This window comes from Thunnus albacares, chromosome 22 (genome assembly GCF_914725855.1).
Source record: "Thunnus albacares chromosome 22, fThuAlb1.1, whole genome shotgun sequence".
In the NCBI taxonomy this organism is placed as follows: Eukaryota; Metazoa; Chordata; class Actinopteri; order Scombriformes; family Scombridae; genus Thunnus; species Thunnus albacares.
Genome location: NC_058127.1, coordinates 10,882,287 through 10,902,712, shown reverse-complemented (window position 1 = coordinate 10,902,712; position 20,426 = coordinate 10,882,287). Strand labels below are relative to the sequence as shown.

At 40.0% G+C, this 20,426-nt stretch overlaps 1 protein-coding gene across 8 annotated transcripts in view; it reads right to left on the bottom strand.

The window, feature by feature from the left end:
- Positions 1 to 18,731, bottom strand: part of clcn3 (chloride channel 3) — a 43,238-nt gene extending 24,507 nt beyond the window's left edge. Inside the window, exons 1-2 of one of the 8 annotated variants that reach the window (XM_044340556.1) lie at positions 18,529 to 18,731; positions 9,702 to 9,883 (exon numbers count right to left, since the gene is read on the bottom strand). In XM_044340556.1, the coding sequence (XP_044196491.1) occupies positions 9,702 to 9,864 (163 nt within the window). In that variant the 5' untranslated portion in view covers positions 9,865 to 9,883; positions 18,529 to 18,731. Of the gene's footprint in view, positions 1 to 990; positions 1,261 to 5,712; positions 6,211 to 9,701; positions 9,884 to 14,111; positions 14,239 to 18,528 lie in introns of those variants that run through there. The other 7 variants (XM_044340563.1, XM_044340562.1, XM_044340557.1 and 4 more) reach the window with 7 other exon arrangements.
- Between the last annotated feature and the right edge of the window lie 1,695 nt (positions 18,732 to 20,426).

Genomic DNA, 20,426 nt, shown 5'->3' with positions numbered 1-20,426 from the left:
GAGGACCACACATCGGACTGTGCGCCTGCAGGGAGAGAGGAAAGAAAATGTCGCACGTAGTGATGTCTGCGGACCGAAGTCTGCTGTATAAAAGTGGATGTACGAAGCAGCGGATCTTTCCTAAACTCACTGGGGGCCTTTTGTCTCTGCTCACTCACCGTAAGAATCTAACAAGGCCTGAAAGAACCAACACACACACACACACAACTGAGACACAATGAAGAGGAAAACTCCCTGAAGGCCTCATAGGAAAGACAAACAGGGTTCCTGTGCAAGAATTTAAATGTGTCATAAAAAAAAAAAAACCAAGTGACAACTTGTCATAGTACTGTGAAACCCTGCATGTGTCATTATGAAACCCCTGTTTATGTGTGACGTGAGGTGACATCCTGGATCTGACCAACAGGTGTCCTCCCACTGCAGAAAGGTTGTGAAACACTTCAGACACACACACACACACACACACACACACACACACACACACACACACACACACACACATCGTAGATCTATGAACATCTAGTTCACATATTGTATGTGGCAGCCAGGAACCTGTGCAAGTGAATTTAAAATGGATGCCCATGATGTTCCCTTTAGTCACTGCTGCTCACAGGCCCGAGCACGAGCCTTCACACTCAATCTACTCTTTCTTTATCCCATTATCTCCAGCTGACGTGCACAGAAACTGCTGGTAAATCATCGACCAGGTGAATGGTGAAATACGCTGGCCAGATAGCTTGTTTCCCTCCCCTCAGTACATGCAGCGTTGTCATTAGAAATGGCAGCTCCTAATCCATACTGGGCTCTCCGATTTCCAGCCCTCACCAACAGCAAAGGACTGGCAGCTTTAGCTTTAACCTGTGCCGTTTCTGGCTGCCATATGGATGTTTACATTCACTATACAAGAAGCAAGACCTCCGGCCTCTTTCATCAGAGCAGCGTGAGGAATGGAGGGAATCAAGAGAAAGAGAAGAGGGGGACGTGGCGTACCTCTTTTAGGGATCTCCTGCAATGGGATGGTGTCCCCTCCCCCGTCGTAGGGCAAATAGGGGTCGGCTGCCGCGTCCTCCTCCTCCATGTTGACAGCTGAGAAGGCGAGCCGGGGCTAGGCTAAGCTAGGCTAGGCTTCACTACGCACTGCTTGTCGCTGCCGCTGCCATGTTTACCAGGGGAACACAAGCGTGGCTGTGTGAGTGTGATTCTGAGCGGAAAAGTGTGTGTGTATGTGTGTGTGTGTGTGTGTGTGGGAGTGCACAGTCCTCTTTCCCTCCCCCCTCCCTTTTCTCTCTCTCGCTCTCCCCACTGCAGCAGCTGACTGCTAAGGGCTGATGATGTCATCACACACACACACACACACACACACACACAGGGAAAGACGATCACACAAGGCTGGCCAGCCCTGCCTGCTTGGTTGCTAGGGGAGATCAGTGAGCCCTGCCTATATGGGACAGACCATGATGCCAGGTCACAGGGGGGTGTCTGAACATGTTTAGGTAAAAGGAAGTTTTAATAGCTTAGTATGTAGTGTAAAAGGCTGGTAGGTACATAATAAGAGAGTTGACTGACAAAGCAAAAATCAAGCTATAATGCAAAAAAAAAGCTGGTTTCAGCCTCTTATGTGAACATTTCCTGCTTCTGGTTTTCTTATGTGATAGTAAACTGAATATTTTTGGGATTTTAGACCATTGTTCTGACAAAATAATCACTTTAAAAGGGGACCTATTATGCTCATTTCCAGCTCTATATTTCTATTCTGGGACTCCACTTGAGTAGCTTTGCATGATTCACAGTTCAAAAAACTCCCCCCTCCCTTTATCTTATACTGGCCCTTTATGCAGCCTCTCGGTTCAGCCTCTGTCTCTTAACAGGCAGTCTTAGTTCCTATCTCTTTAAGGCCCATCCTCCTGATGAGCCCACTCTATTCTGATTGGCCAACTTTCAGGAAGCCTGACGAGGGGCACCCGTATCTGAGTCGTGTTAAGTTACCGCCGATGAAAACCCAACATTTCCTGCTTTACTGCTTCATGTTAAAAGCTTTTAAATCGCTAAATAAAGGGAGGCTTTTATTGTGAAGAATTTACAGAAAATGAAACATGTCCCTCACCGAACTAGCAGAGCTTCGTTAGCGGCGCTAAAAACAGTTGACACAACAATATATGGAGACATTTGGAGCTATTTGTTAAGTGCATCAGTTAGAAATAATGCAGGGAGGAATAGTACAAGCTGTAACAGCCATGGTGATGATGATGTTTGATGAAGAGCTGCAGATAACCAGCACACCTCCCACAGATTTACCTTGCAGCGCTGTGTGATGGAAAAACACTCACAGCGTGCCAGCTCGACTCGAGTCATGGCTTGGCGTGACTACCCCCAAAACAATGGAATAATGCCATAATGTTAGCGGAGCAGAGCAGTGAACAGATGACCATATAAAGAAATCCATCACAAGCCGACATCGGCTAGAAATAACGTCTGGAAACCGAGACTTCAAAGCAGGCTGAAGCCGGTGCTTTTTGCTCACAGGGATTACTTCTACATACATTTACCTCATTATTTGACACCTTGGCAACGTTAAATATGACCATCCGACATTGTAACATTATATATTTATGACTGAAAATAAGGAAAACCATAAAAGGTACCCTTTAAAGACGTTGCATTGGGCTCTGGCTGACTTGACAACTTGTGATAGGCATTTTGTAGACCAGATTAATCAACAAATTATTCTGTTCTACTTGTTAGTAGCAACTGGAGCCGATACCGATCTTATTAAACAAATCAGATATCTACCAGATGTGACCAATCCACATAAAATAGTGTATTTATCAATGTCATTATAAACAGTAGATACCCTGAGTTGAGGTGTCCAAATTAATATTAGGAGAAAAAAAGTCAGATTGTTGCATCTCCAGTCCAGTTGCAACCTTAAATGATAAAGGAGAAAACTTTCCACAGCACTATTTTTCCAGTTCAATTCTTAGTATTTTGTCCTAATCTAGACCTGCAAACCCTGGACGGATGTTTTGAGTATCACTACTACAGCAACCTAGACACATCAGATGCAAATCAACGCTATTCGCAGTGAATTCTTGTTCATAATTTGCGTATGCACTGATATGAAAATTCTTGATACTAATAATAGATGCCAGAACTGTTAGTTGGTCATTTAGGCCTGTTTGTCCATTTGTCTTTTGCCTGCCTAAACACAGCTTACTGAGGAACACAGTTTCACTTGGACAACACACTAAACTACCACTACTGCTACATTTATATAGTGTCTATTGTTTACACCTTCACAATAATCAATCTTAAGCCAATTTGATTTTTGAAAAGGGGTTTCCTTTACTTGAAATTTTCCTAGAGTTGGCCAAGTTATAGACTACAGTGCCAACACACAAACACACACACACACACACACACACACACACACACACACACACACACACACACACACACACACACACCTCCCAGTTACTTTCCAGGTGACATTAATTCTGCAGCTCATGCACTCGTGTTTTTTCACCGTGCCATGATCTGCTCCTCTCATTACGGTTACAGGTTTGGCTGCAATAATAATTATGAGTGCAGTTTATTATTTACAGTTAATTATGAACAGACGGACAATAAAACTTAATGTTTCTTCGCCAACTTAACACGCTGCTCTGTGGGCCACATGCGCCCATTGAGCATGCTCACTAGAGACTTCCGCTGGCTGAGATGGCTAACTTCCGGTTTAGCCCTCCAGCTAACTTCAATGGGGATAAAATGATTCAATCGTACAGCTCTTCTAGACTTTTGAAATGTGATCAGACCGAATGGATCAAATTCTGATAGTGAAACAAATCATTTCACAGGGGTTGTGATGCTTAAAAAAATGTATCCACTGATATTCAGACATCTCAGGCCGCTATGTCAAATTTGCTTCAAAGCCCAGCGCTCTTCCTGTATCCAGTTCTCTTTTTACATCTATGGGTGAAAGCAGGGGAAATGAATTGGTCAAATTCTTCTTCTTCTTTTGCTTTTCAGCAGGCTAGACGCTGCTGCCTCTTGCTGTTAGACTTGAGTATTGCACGTGCACAATTGACTTCACAGGTGTCACCAGCTTTTTGCATAGTTCAGATTGACAAATCGTACCAGCGTACTTTGATGTCAAAACGCGTACAGGTTGGAAGGTCTGCTTATCAAAGATAAAAATGAAAGAAAGCAACTGCACTAAACTTAAATATTTCTGGTTGTAAATGTAAATGCAACTATTAAAGACATTATGGGCTATGCCATCCAAAACAACTGTGTTGTGATGTACCACAGGAACATTAAAGAGGCAGTAAAAAGAAGAAGAGATAGAGATCTGGCAAAAATATTTTTGATCAGAACTGGGAAAAGTGGATCATTTACATAAAAATGATGCCAAACAAATACCTTAACTTTTAGGATATGGTATAACTAGCAAAGAGAACATATTTACATGTCTGAAGCCGTTTTCATACATAAACTCTGGACAATATCCGGAGAATCAGGTCTGGACATTGTCCGGAGTTGCCCTTTCATACATGTAGCACACCACAGAAATCGTCCACATCAGACACGCTCTCACCTACTGTAAATACTTTGTTTGTTTTAAGCGAAGCGTGGCGCGTAGTTGTAGTTGTAATTCAGCGTTTTTACGCTTTTAACCAGAAATAAAACAGCTTTTATTTGACGAGAAGTCGCAGAAAGTCCTCTCTCCTATTAGCGCTAGCTTCACAGCGGAGTGTTCAGTCAAAACAATGCAGCTTAGCTGGTCCGCTGCGTTTATTCATCGCCAGTCGCATAATAGAAACGTCATCAACACGCCCACTTGCTTGCTGTGAATTCTCCGGAAAATGACCTGCTGTATTCACACATGGGCTCAACTGGACATTACATAGATTTTGTCCTAGGGAGCTGGTAGGATAAAGTCCGTTTAATGTCTGGTCCGACTGATTCGGACATTTGCATTCACACATACAGCTCCTCCAGATAACTGGGTTGTAGTGCCTGTGTGAATGGGGCTCGAGTTGCCCCAGACAACAATTTGTTCATTGTTACATTCTATGTGTGCAAATGTTGTGTCCAGATCTGAAAACCCAATAAAAATTAATAGAAGAAGAAAGAAAGCTTTTCAAACGGGTCGACTCTTTGAATAGACTCTACTGCAACTGCTGCCTTGCCTGCAGTATACAAAGTAAAGATTATAAGAGAAACTGCAGCAAGAAACGACAAGGAAAAAGTGGCTCCTCTGTCAGAGACACAGCAGTTGCACAATCTTCCTCTCCATTGTTCACACCACGGGGAGGATGTGGAACAACAACATGTGAGAGATCATCTGCCCCATAATGCAAGACACCCTTTACTGGCTCTTATGTAGGGGAACAGACGGGAGCCTCTTGTTTACCATGTTACAAAATCCATGTTTCAGTTTGTTTTAAGTCGTCCTTTACCCATTTCTACTCCTAACGCTGGATTTTGTTGGTAAAATTTATACTGGATCACACAGTCATTGCATTTCAACGCAGCAGGTGTTTTGTAAACTGTGTAATCTTGTGTTATTATGTGAAACAAAGCCTCTTTCCACATTCCTTGCAGTTCCCAGGCTTTAACAATAGGAGCCTGACATTTCACACGTTGTAATTTTGTTATTACTATACTATAAAATCACAGCCTCTCATACCTTAGACCTCCACGGCCCCTTACCTTTCAGCAGGGCTCCTGTTGCTAGGCAATAACACGGGTGATGTCAGCCATTGTTTGTTTCCTCCCTCTTCAAGTCCCAGTCAGGACGGTAAAGCAGCAAAACCAGTACATGAAGTTTGAAACAGAAGAGTCTCTGCGATCCGGCGAGTTAAAAGGAAGTCCAGTAGATCTGTTTCAGTTCAAGAACCGAACTTTTCCAAAGCATTTCTCTGTTTTCTTCTTTGCTTCTTGGATAGCAACAAAAAAGTTTCAGCACAAAACTCCATGGGGCTACGGAGCAAGCCTGCTCCTTGCTAAGTGCTCAGACTGTAGTCGTAGCCCAGAGGAGGGCTTTACAAAAGCTTTCCTATGAACCCACCCCTCACAAGCATGTAGAAATGGCAAAGGGGGGGCAGAGACAGGCTGCACACCCGTTTCAAGGAAGGAAAATCATCCAGAGGGTTCTTAAAATGCTAGCTCACACCGGCTGCAGCAGCCAAACTGGTTCCTGGGAATGCCGGTATCACACAAATACAGACTGACGAGATTGGTAGGTGGAGCCCAGACTTGTACAGTACAGTATGAAAACAAAAGACTGTAAAAAGAACAAACAGGAGCTGTAAATGATTGTTAACCTCTTGTTTTGATGTGTTTAGTACAAAAGGTTATGGTGTTAATTCTTCCTTAAGGTTTCTTGAAATAATAATTTAAAAAAAGAAAACTTTTTCACTATATAGACAGTATTAATTACGTGTTGTGTTTCTGCTTGTTTCTATTTGTAGCAGAGGTGACAGTATATGTGGTGGTAGGTTAGTGTTACTTGCTTTCACCAATTGTAGTTAACTACCCGGAGGTCCAGTTTCAGAGTAAAAGGATGAGAGGCCAGACACCTCCACCAGACAGAGACCGCAGACACTGAAACGTAAGTCAATCCCTCTTCACATACAGTACATAAACACTTCCTCTACTACCTCTATTAATAAACTGATATGGCAAAGAACACAACTCAAATATGGAAAATCCCAAAGTAATAACTTCATTAGGATTTCTAATTAATCCTAATGACTTTGATGGTCCCCTGACTCTCATCTTGTGCCAACCAGAAGAGGTCAAAACTTCCACTTGTCCACAACTTGATCCTTTTCTGCACTATGGGATTATTAACATAGCATGTTAATATGCTAACCAACGTACTGTAGCAAGTTAACGACTAACAAATCTCAGTATGTCACACCAACACACTACATTTTAGAATATTACATGCTAAAATACAGTATGTAAGATGATAGTAAACTGAATATCTTTGGGTTTCGGAGTGTTGGTCAGACAAAACAAACAACTGTGGGAAATCATCACAGGCACTATTTTCTGACATTTTGTAGACAAAACAATGAATCAACCAATTAGGATAATAACTGGCACATGACATCAATAATTTAAATAATTGTTAGTTGCAGCCCTACATCCAACAAATTTGCTTTAGTGTGCTTTGGCTGCTAACTTAGCTTGACTTTAGACTTGTTCCAGACTGTCCCACTTGTCTGCATCCTGCTGCACTGTGTATGTTTGCAAATACAGAAATACATCTCTTGTGTTGGTGTGTGTCCTACTGAATAGCCTGGTCACCCACAGTTACCTCTTCAATAATAAATAGGCCGAGTCTAGACTCTTGTTCTATCACTGTTTCACGCTTTACTACACTCACAAAATCATAAAGAAGTCAATTCATAACTCAGTCTGTAAACAATCTTCCAGATACAGCCTTCCTTCTGGGATCATCCCAAACAAATGTCTACTTTTAATTTAAATTGCGTACTAAATCTTTATTCTAAACCCTGTTTGCAACCTTAAAACTTAAAATCAAATCAAATAAAAAAATTTATCTCAATTACCCGATTCAAACAGAAATAAAGTAACCACAATGCTAAGCAAACACCAGTTAAAACAGCTCATGATGACTTCATCCCCTGCATAAACACAATCAGTTGTAAGCTGAGTTTGCAGACTTCAGAGCTCATTCTGCATTCGAAGAGAAAAAGAACTTCACACACACACAAAAAAAAAAATCAAAGCAGCAAATTTCCAATGTGGAAGCATTCTGATTAAATACAACAATTTATATTTGCCAATAGCTCTGGCACAACCTTCAGCATGTGACGTTTTCTGTTTGATCAGCTGCAAGTCAAAACTAAAAAAAAAAAAAAGGGGGGAAACAAGAGGCAGCAAGAGAGGAATCAGCATATTTACACAGACAGGAAGAACAAACAGGATTCAGCAGATCAGGTGTTGATGGGACACCAGATATACCAGTCAGAGAGCCACTGAGCCACTAAATGAATGAGAAACAGGTGACTGCAATGGTTGGTATGACTTCTAGACAGGTAGACGCATGACATAAATCACTTCCAGAAGTCTAACAATGAATGAGGGAATGATGCGTCACTGATCAAACACGCTGGAACAAAACACTTTCTGGCATCACAAGTACACCGCTGTATTTTTTTAATAAACTAAAAACACTGTGGCTTACTTGTACACCACATTCCACCTAAGCTCTGCTATATTTAGCCGGCCGATGACGCATTTATTCAACACACACACACACACACATATACACACAAAAACCACAAGACAGGCTCTGCCACGTGTATGTGTTATTAAAACCACCCATCATTATTTGCTACCTGTCAGGAGGAACAAGTCCACGTAAGCCGAAAGAAAAGGAAGGAGGGGGAACGACGACCGAGGCCAAAGCACACATAAAAGTGGCAGCGAGGACACAAAGCACGCTGCAAAAAAAAAAAAAAAAAAAAAAAAAAAAAAAACAGCAAGCAAGAACATAAAAAAATTGTCTTGGTTAAGATGGCGGATGGAAACAGCAGAACAAAATAAGCAGGGCAGACATAACCATGGAGGTTTTGCTGCATAGTCATAGCTATCAACGGAACCACAATTATGATAAAAAGGAATTTAAGATGTGAAAACACAAAATAATAAACAGTACAAAATGTTTTAGAGCCAAACCCCTTAGAGAGCCTTACAAATGGTTAGAAAGCAATTCATCAATTCAATCAGTTAATTAGTAAACAGATCAAATTACAAATAAATAACTAAATGAAACAAAAAATATGTATAGATATATTAAATTTGATAAATTACTGCTTAAAGAAATTGTGAACTTTTTAAATCTTCAAATTTCATAATCTGAATGCATCTGAATCCACAAATTTATTTTTCAGTTTCCATTTACTAATTGCTCTTCAATGTACTTTTCAATTTATTTTGGAAGTAACTAGCAATCCTACTACTGAGTTGTTGAATTTCTGAGCCAGTTCCATTTACTGATGAAGACTGTGAGATACAGTTGAAAGCTCTGAAAGCTAATCAGTGGACTTTTAATCTCAGAGAATTGTGAAATATTCTTATCAGCAGGTTACAAACAAGTGACTCACTATAAATCGTATTTATCTTCTATTTAAATATCAGTTCATAGTTTTATAACCATTTGTGAGGCTCTGAAGGTCAAAATGGGAGCGGAAACATGATGCCGGATGGATGCTGGTGTCTCAAGGGTGTGACAAGATGACATGTGGAGCAGCTGGTGGATGTGAATGAAGATGAGGAGGACGGGGGAGGTGGGGGTGGGGGGGCAGATAGCAGAGCAACTGCGTCACAGGCCAGCAGCACACATGAGCGTCTTGACATCAGCAGTGAGGTGAATCACAGCCAGAGCAGATATTTGCCTGCTTTGACTGGCGAGAAGATAAAAACTTTTGGACTTTGGACTTGAAGAAGCTGCAACATAAAGAACGAGGGTGGGGTGGAGGGGGGAGGGGGGGAGGGAGGGGGCGATGGGAAGCTCAATGAGAATTCAAGGAAAGTCTGATTGGAGAGTGAGGGTCAGGATTCGTCAAGTCTTGGACGTGGAGTGGAAAGCTTTAGGGGTCCACGTGTAGGGCCAATCAAGCTGTAGGAAGGGAGGTATTTCGGGGGTATCCCGTGCTCCCTACCTGGGGAGGCAGCGTCCCCATCCAGCAGGTTGTCGTCCTCGGTGGTGTGGAAGTCCATGATGACGCCGGCTCCATCCAGCAGCTCCTCGTCGCTGCTGGCGCTGGCGATGCTGTTGTAGCTGTTCCTGCAGTAGCCTCTGTGGTACAGCTGCTCCGACTCCATTTAGCAACGCGCCGGTGCCCTGGATGATGGGGAAGGGGAGGGAGGGAGGGGGGTGGTGGTGGTGGAGATATACATACTCTGTTGTGAGGATGCGAGATTATACAGTCTATAAGGAGAAGTGAGTCTATCGGGTACACAGATGAGCAGTGCGGGGAGGACAAAGGTGGAACGCTGACAAGCAGCCAAACAGTGAGGCGGTGATTGACTCGATTATAGTCGGACACATTATTCAGAGTCCAGCGAAAATCAACAGTCATCAGTTGAGCAGCACATGACGGAGGACGCAAACAGAACCCGGAGCTAGATCTCAGAGCAGCCCACGAATAACAAGAACCGAAGGACGACGAGTTTATTATGAACCTCATCTAGAGAAAGGATTCAGAAAGTCGTCCACTGGGGAGTGATATAAAGAAAAAGATGTATGATGATGCTGATGATGATGATGATGATGATGATGACGATGATGAGCCAAGGTGAACTCATGAGCCCCGTCTCTCCATGCCAGTGATGAGGAAGAAAGATGGAGAACAAGAGATGCAAGGAGTAGAAGAAGAACACATTCGATCTTTGATCAATAAATCTAGTCCCATTGACTATTTGCCACACTCGCTAAGGATTCTTCATCATATCTGACACAAATAGTTCATATCTCAGCTATGAAACAACCTTCATCCTTAGTTTCATTCTTACGTCACTCTTGTCAACATTTTTTTTTTTTCTGTTGGTTTTTACGGATCTGTAATTTCAGAGCGATTTCCAAGACTTTTCCTTGAAACAACCATGAAATCTGGTGCTGATTACAGAGAAAACAGAGTGTCAAATTGATGTACTTAAAATTAAATCTGATTCATTGCTACGGTAGCGTAACCTAGAAATGCAAAAAATGTGAAATCTATCTGTAGACAAGCATATAACATATATAGAAGATAACATTTCCAATGGTAAATAGCTATCGAAAGAATATTTACTGTGTTTAAATGGAGGTTTTGTCCCTTACAAATCTGTATTTTCCCTATAATTAGTACACAATTACGTAATCTTTCTAAAAAAAGAGGAAATGAAAGTGAATTACAGACTCCTGGTGTTAGTAAGATTTTTAAATCTTGTCTCAAATGTACTATGGCTGGAGATAATCCTTCTACAAATGAATGACAACATCAGCTTAATTCAAATGATGCAAACCTGCTGGGTGGAGGCTTTCCAGTACAAATGCTGAAAACTGGTCTGGCTGGGTTAACTTAGCTGCTGCTTACTGAGAGAGAGAGAGAGAAAATGACCCAGATGGATCTTTTGGAAATGCACAGTTAACTCAAGCAGAATTAAGTCTGAAAATAAACATCCTCATAAAATATTTCTGATCATGCATACATAAAATTTAAGGAACATTTGAATTACTTTAAGAGGAAGACTCCTTTAAAAAAAAAAGCCCAGCTAGAAATAGGCCTTTCAAATAATACTAAAAAAAAAAAAGATATTTGGCAGTGATGATATAATGAACACAAAAAAAAAAGTGGAGTATTTACAGATGGAGGGATTAAAACGACACGAACATCCTCCCGACATTGAGAGGATGATTTTGATGATGATAATACAGCTGGACCAAAGAGTGCAGAGCGGCATCGACACACACGGCAGCTCTCCCTCGCTCAAACCTCTCCCCCCTGTGGAAAAAGATGGAAACTACACCAGAGCCGTGGGTGTGACGCCCGCAGTGACAGACTTGACCTAAAATGATCCCCGCCAGACCAAGCGCAAACAACAGACCGATTACTCCTGAAAATTACACAATGTCTTGAAGATATTTATAGGAAATATCAAGCTAGAGGCATGATGAGTCACAAAGTAATAGAGGAAGAGAGAGGAAGAGAGTTTAGGGGACAGACAGATATTTATTGTACCTCGCTGACTGATCTTCACTAATCCTTTACTGTCTGATAGGCGACTCTATTCTCCTCTATATCTCTGTGAAAAGAGACATGGATCTAATAGATTTTGTAGCTCCCTCCATATCTGACCTAAAAGGATTAGATTTCCTACTTGATCCAGATTTTTTTTTTTTTGTATTTTCCTGCTGTTGACTTTGAAAAGTGACTTTCAGAAAAAAGTCAACAATGAAAAAGGGAAGTGAAGAAAAAGAAAAAGTTGGGAGTCAGCTTGACCAGTTTAGGAAGTGGATTTCTCTCAAAATGTGAAAGCGGCTTTTGTCATTATGAAATGTTCCTTTTCATCAGCTGTGTACAGAAATTATAGAAAAAGAGAAAGCCGAGGCATTCAAGATGAATGGAGCTCTGATGAGCACAATAAGACAAAAAAATTGTTGAGTTTCGGGGGTGAAGCCTGTGAAAAGTTTAGAAATCTCAGCATAAAAAAGTTGTGAACTCAGCGTTATGGATCGAGTGCAGGACTGAATACCGAGCATCAAACATTTAACTTGGCAACTAAAAACGTCTTTGTGCCTTCTGTCTTCGCATTTAAAAAGATAAATCAGAAGTACATCTGGCCTGGTCATACACTGCATTTCAGTTCATCACAGTAAACTAAACACCACGTGTACCAACAACAAGGTAAAGATGGCTTTTCATGGATGGATCTAAATGAAAAAAGGTACAAGTCTGTCCGCAATGACAGTTGCATATATTGCACACAAAGTCAGTGGATTATATATATTATATTTCCCCATTTCTACTTCAATATAATGGACAACTCATCCTCAAGTGTTACCAACACCACACAATCACAAAGCTTTACTCTACTGTCAACAATAAACCGTCATAATATTCTGATTATAGTCCTACAATACTATATTTTTAAATGCTGATGAGATATTTGAGAATTTAAAAGATTCTGATATCAATATATCAGCTGTAACATTTTTTTATAAGGTTCCCTTAACCTCTTAGCGTCCACCGGGTCGCCGGTAACCCGCTTAAGCCAGTTGTAAATGGCACAATTTGGCCACTTGGAGACGTTGAGGTTGACACCGCAAACTAAAAACTCTTTAACTCCCATTAAGTTAGGCCGAGAGGTCTGGAATTTTATACAGGTGTGTTTCACAAGATGTAGCAGGTGTGCAGTGATTTACATAGTTCTGGCATAAAGCATGTCCTAGTTATTGTTATTCAAATATGACTCATTATAGACGAAGACCAGAAACACTTCTTGAAGCATAATTGAACCGATGTAGTTCTGGTTGTGTTTTAGCCACATGCTAAACAAAAACTAGAAGATGTTACCTTTCAAATGAAGCCTAATACAGGTTCTTCTATTATAAGCTTTTCCATTTGGGTATGCCAAATAGGCGAAAATTGGTGGATGTTAAGAGGCTACATTTGTTGTATATATATGTTCTGAACAGGACACTTTCAAATAAATGTGTCAGTGCTCTCTGGTGGACAAACTGTTTAATGGTGACACTGAGCCTCTCGGTTCAGATGTGGGGTGTTGCAGTGGAAGTCGTTCACCGTTAACAAACACATTTTGACACTTTGTTATGACAGGGATACTTCAGCCGGGCCCGAGCTGCTACAGACAAAAAAGCCTTCTGCAAACGCCAACAGTGAAACCGAAGACCGCTAATCTTCACTGGCATAGACTCTAATGTGAGTCAAAAGAGGAAAGAGAAACGTTCCCTGAGCCAACAATCACACTGATTCACTGTGAGACAGGACTTCCCTTTGAGCTATATCGAATCAGCGCGGCCAGGAAATTCAATTCAGCTCGTTTGCGGAGCCAACGCCGAGGCGGAGAGCTTCTAGGGTGGGTTCACGTGACGTCGACTTTTGTCTCTCTTTGACCTTTAGTTACACTGCGCAGAAAAAGTCATGATTTTGCAAGAAGAGTTAAATTTACACCTTTCTGCTTCATTAAACAAAGCTTTCTTTCCTTCTTTCAACTACTTTGTTTGGTTTAAAACTGAACTTTTATGGTAATTCTTAAATTTAAATAAAACACACATCAGCAGCAGGGATTCTGATTCATGCAGGATTTAACCAGCACAAGTTAAAGTGACGGTAAAAATGTTAAAGATGTGAAATCATCTTTTCAGACTGACAGATCTGTTATCAAACGCACCGTGCTGCTGAAGCCTCCCAACCATGCGTCTGCTTTAATTAGACTTGTCATTTTTTCCTTCTATTTCTCTCCGCTGGTGACATTTAATAGCTATAATTATGACAGTCTGCAGTACACTTGTTCATGTTTCCCCCTTCTTTCTTTCCACAAGTAACAAAAATCAAAACAATAATTACCCTTCGAGTCAGATTTCATTGTGCCATTTGAGGACGTGAAGAGAGCGTGGTGTGTGTAGCATAATCAACAGCGAGGGTCTGCTGATGTCAGACAACTAGTTGAGCAGCGAGCGGCCTTATCTTCCTCCTGCTGCTCGCTATGGAGGCGTTGCCCGGGCGACTGTTGCTGCGATGTGACTCAGCGTTTTGCCCTCCCTCTAACCGACTCGGCTCGCACCTCCTCCACAGAGAGGCCCGATAAGTTGACACACATCCTTCAAAAAGGCAGCCAGGCCGGTCGAACGGATCGCTTTGTTGCAAAACACACACACACACACACACACACACACACACACACAACAAGGAGCTTTTACTAACCCTCAATTAACAACACGCTGACAATCAGAGGCCGAATGAACCGACTGGATCACTGACGCTGTGATAATGTAGTCGTGTAATGATGTAAGGTTGACACACACACACACATCCAGTTAGTGAGTCAAACATCACTAATCCGACACGTTTCTCTCTGCTTTCAGCGCTACTGACAGTTATATTCAGGTCTTTAAACGGCTTAAATCAGTTGATCATTCAGTCTTTTTAATTCTAACAGTCACAAATACCTTCTTTCTAGAAAGATAAATCAAATGAAGTGATTAAAGTGATTTATTTTGTCTGATCAACAATCAAATAAACCCGACAGTATTCTGTAGAACCAATGATATGATAAAAGGAAGAAGCAACAAAGTGTGAACGTTTAAGAATCTGTAACCTGCAAAATGTTTTATAAATCATTTTAACAATTAAGAAATTATCACATTTGCAAACAATTAACTGTCATTCGCATAATTGGTTAATTGTTTTAGTTATAATGTTGATTTATTGACATTTTACACAACAAATAATTACAGAGCAGCTTTATATCTACTGATCAGACTAAGTCATAAAAATTCAGGCAAAACTTTGAGTTCTGACTGAGAACTTGTGATGGCAAATGAGTAAAATAACATTTAAAATTTGATAGAATGCATAATTGATCACAAAAAAAGTTGATTCATAATTAGAGCTGCAATGATTAGCCAATTAATTGATATGTTGAACAACTGAAAATTAGGCCTAATTACCAACTATTTTGATAATTGATTCATCATCTTGAGTCTTTTTTTTTTTTAGGAAAAATGCTAAAATTCTCTGATTGCACCTTTTACAAAATTAATATTTTCTGTTTTTTTTTTATTCTTCTGTTAATGATGACTTCATATCTTCAGGTTTTGGGCTGTTTGTCAGGACTAAACAAGACATTTTTCGTTGCATCTTGGGCTTTGGGAAATTTACATTTTTCTGCATTTTCTGACATTTTATAGACCAAACGACTAATCGATTAATTGCAAAAATAATTGACATATTAATTGAAATAATCGTTAGCTGCAGCAGGTTAATCACTATTGAAATGCCCTAGAAGCCCCTCTAGATGTATTCATGTACAGGGTATGTACGTTCTGTATGTATGCATGAGTCTTACAGGTGACCTGACATGTGTATCATGTAAATCAATCAGTCTATAATATGTTTCATGGGGAGATATTATTCATAAAAAAAGAAGAAAAAAAACAGGCCAGACTGATGAAACAAAAGCTCTTACTTTTACGAGTTAAAGAAATAGATTCATTCAAGGAATTCTTCAGTGTGTGTGTGTGTGTGTGTGTGTGTGTGTGTGTGTGTGTGTGTGTGTGTGCTCTCAATGCTTAGTTAGCTGTCAAATTCATCCAGCCTTCCCCAGACTGAGAGGATTATTTTGCATGTAGAGGGCAGTGGACAGTCTAATTATTTTCAGTAGTCTGGTAGATTTAATAAGAGCGGCTCTAACTTTGGAACAGAAATTTCACTCAAAAATCAGCAGCCTGATGTTTTCACAGCTAAGACACAGAAGGAAGTGAAAGCCAAGAGTGATTTAGCAACATCCAGAAACAGTAACTGCTGATTTGTGCAATGTGACCGTCTTCTTCCAGATGAACGACATAGCACATAAACTCATTTTAACAGACTGGGTAATGTGTGACGTCGAGGGGGAGGAGGGAGATAAACACTTAAATCTGTCCGACTGTGAATGCAACTCTGAGGTCATACTTACAGGAGCGAAGGCAAACACTCCAGACGCACGTAACACAATCAGGAGCGCTGATTTAAACCCGACAGCGATAACAAATCAAATAAGGAGCGTTGCAGTGCCTTTGGTTTGACCTGTCTGAAAAACGCCGGGCGGTGCTGTGACAGGACAGTCGGCTTATCATAAATTATAAATGTACGCTTGAATAACTGAGCAGCGACGGAGTAAAAAAAGAGAAAAAGAGCAGGGAAAGATTAACTTGAGTGCACGTTTATAAGTAACACTGCAATCAGGGACATCTTGTCAACATGTAGGGTCTAGTTAGTAGGAAACCAAGACGGCATCTTCATATTTTTGCTCATTTTCAAACAAATATGTAGCTGAAGGCAACAAATATTTTCCCAAATGTTTGTATGTGTTGTCTAGAGAGACGCATGCAGTGGTTTAGATTTATTATAAAGGAAAAGAACAGCACACACCAACCTAAAATACATCACCCCCGAGTCTCTTGACCTAAATATGTTTAACATCCTGCCTATTTGTCCTGAAACTACTAGCTGATAGACAGAAAACTAACAACATTGATAATCAATTAACTGTTTTAGTCATTTAACAAGTAAGCGTGTCAAAACTGTCAGTTCCAGCTTCTTATTGTGAGCATTTGTTGTTTTCTCTTTCATATCATTGTATAATGGAATATATGTGGATTTTCTACTGTTGTTAGGACTAAACTAGCATCATCTTGGAGTCTGTGAACTTGTTTGACATTTTATAGACCAAACAGATTAATCAAAGATGTGATCAACAAATGAGCTGATAATGAAAATAAACACCAGCTGCGGCCCTGCTGTTAACACATATATTCATACATGTTTAAATATGGGGGAGTAGGGGGGGGGGGATTACATTATAATTTGTGTAATGGATGTCAATGTTGGGAAGTATAATGCGTGATGATGGGAAGTCAACTCTCATTTTCATATGACATTAATAAATTATTATCAGAACTTCACTAATAGAAGCTACGATAATGGACACCGAGGTCGTGTCCTCTGTATTGTCTGGAGATTTGGGTGTTTTAGTGACTTGAGGAGGGTTTACATTTACACTAACTAACAAAAACTACACACGGTTGGTTTTAAATACTCAAAAGAAATAAAAAGGATTCAGTTTTTCTCCATCGAACCTGTATTCCTAGCAGCAGGGTGAAGGCTTTGAAACTTACTTGGTAAATCTATTCAATTAATTGCCAATTATTTTGATGTTTTGAGTCGTTTTTTAAGAAAAAAAAAAGTCTGAATTCTCTGAATCCAGCTTCCCAAATGTGAATATTTTCTGGTTTCTATAGTCTAATATGACTGAACTGAATATCTTTAGGTTGTGGACTGTTAATCAGGACAAAACAAGACATTTGAGGACGTCACCCTGGGCTTTGGTAAACAGTGATGGACATTTTTCACCATTTTCTGACATTTTATAAACCAAACAACTAATTGATTCCTTGAGAAAACAATTGGCTGATTAATCGATACTGAAAATAATCATTAGTAGCAGCCCTAGCACAGAGAAAACAAACTGATCAGTGCATAACTTAATAAATGTGGAGGTGAAATACAGGTGGTTAATTATAAATGTGGATGATGTTCTGGAAAACCATGAAACGAAACCAACTTTTTTACACTCTTTATGCATTGTTGGTTAGTTTATAATCAGAATCAGCATAGATTTTTTTGTTAAATAAGAGAAACCTTGCTTAAACAGCTATCTTATAAACGACATAGATGCGATTTTCAACGCTTAATGTCAGAAAACAGCCATGACACAGCCAGCATGGCAGTGAAATCTCACAGGCTGCAGTTAGCCGTGAATGCATCACCGTTACATCTGCGTTACACGGTGCAGACATCCATGAAAAAAAAACAACACTTTTTTTTTACGAGCTGCTGTTTGCATGCAGCAGATGAGTCGCGTAGCTTTTTTTTTTTTTTTTTTTTTTTTCCTTGCCTGCAGCCCGAGCGGGGCCTGGGTCCACCAAAGCGTCACATTATCCATAAAATAGATGCAGACATGAACACAAGCTAGCACAAGCTAATTATTTCTACTGATCTGACGCGAACTGAAAGGCATCGACACCCGAGCTAAAAGAGTCCGAGCAGGCCTCTGCTGTTGGGCTGCAGGGATGTAAAATCAACCTGTGAGTTCACAAAATTTGACAGCGATGAGGAGAAGGATGGATGGATGGATGGATGGATAGATGGCCTCGGGTGGAGAAACACACACCGTGTTAACCTTCCCAACGCATGATATAATAAAAAAAACACTGCAACGTACCTTCCTGATGCCTCAATTCCAGCCTGGATACGACAATTCATCTTTTTCCTGAGTTGAAACTAAAAGGGGGGTGGTGGGGGGGGTGGGGGGAATTTTGTGTTCCTACACGACTGGATTTGACATTCTCCTCATCATGGTGGTGTTTTCTTTTTTTTTCCTCTAGTCCCATTCCTGTGTCAGTGACGTTCACTTCCTGTTTCCCATCCCAGCAGCAGCAGCAGCAGCAGCAGCAGCTCCCACCCGCAGTCTGTGAGAGTAAAAACATGCAGGAAGGAGAAAATGTGGATCAATTATTCATCAAGTCATTGCAATCAAAAGACTGCGGAGTCCCTGACTAGAAATCACTAGAAATATCTATTCAATGAACTGTGTGGTGCTGAAACTGTGAGCTGATTGGTTGATGGGTTGAAACTTAATCAACAATTCTGATAATCGATTAATCATTCGTATTTATCCAACAATAATTTCATAAAAAAAGGGAAAATCCTCAATGGTTCCAGCTGCTTTTCTTTGATTTATAATACTATACTGTCAATTGACAATTTTAAACTGTTGGTAGGATAAAACATGCAATATATACATCTATAAGAAGACCTTGAGATGTAGTAGAAAGCTATGAAAAAGCTTGTAAGTGCACCTTGAGTTAACATTTTTTCTTCTGTCAAACTTCTGTTTACAAACTTTTCACGCTCAAGAAATCTGAAGATGTCACCTCGGGCTCAGGAACGGATGGGATCGTCAATTTCACAATTTTCTGATATTTTATAGACTAAAAGATTAATTAATTTATTGATTGATTGAAACTTGTTAGTTGCAGCCCCAGTCTGTGTTTGTGATATTCAATCATAAATGTGTAGTGACATTATTCTACTTTATGAAATTTATTTGTGTCTTTTTTTAATAACCAAATTATTTCATTATAAATTAACCATTTTCTATTTTAATAATAATTCAAGAGCTAAAGCAACAAATCCATATATTAAAACATAAAATGAAAGGCACCTTTAAATAACAGAGACAATCCAAGAAATGCATCAAGACAAAATTTAAGAACACAACGAGCAAGAAAATCAAACCAGATAAATAAAATGATACATACAACATGATAGATTATATAATAGATATTAATGATAGATATTTGTTCTGAGGCTGTTAAGTGATTTATAATTAAATAGGAACTAAGATGACAGGAAGAACTTCAAAGAAAATGAAATATAATGACCTGTACATTCTGTAGTTTTTCATGGTTTAGGCCTAATTCCAGTCAAAGGAAGTCTTTAATGCTACAGCATACAATTATATTTTAGACAACAGTGTGTGTCCAACTTTGTGCCAGCAGTTTGAGGGAGACTATTTCTCAAAATGTTTTTCCCAGTTTGGTGTGGAGGAGGTTGACAGGCCTGTGCAGAGCAACAATCACATATAGGTGTAATGTTTGACTGTACACATACTTGTGGCCTTGTAGTGCAAGTGAAACATTTGAACAAACATGTCAAATTTCAAATAAATTAAGGAAAGTTTTAGTTTTTTCTTTCATTTATATGAATGAATGTACTTTACTCATCAATGATAATGATGAACGTCTCTGTGAGGTCTGTGCACGTTAAGTCCACACAGGTGTTTTCACTGATGTTGACTGACTTCCTCTGAGGACTGAGTGGGTTTGTACAAACTGTGGTTGATTGACATTTCCATTTGTTTCACCTGTTAGTGTGGGGCAACTTGGACCGTTATCATTTTTATAAATCCACAGATTTTGGATGACACCGTTTAATTTCCATCATAGCTCCGCCCACCTTCAAGCTCTAATCATACAGCATCATTTAAAACACCTGTGTGGGTGCGCAGGAACTTTTTATTAACTTTTTATTAGCTTTGGGGTGCCGATCAAAAGACTA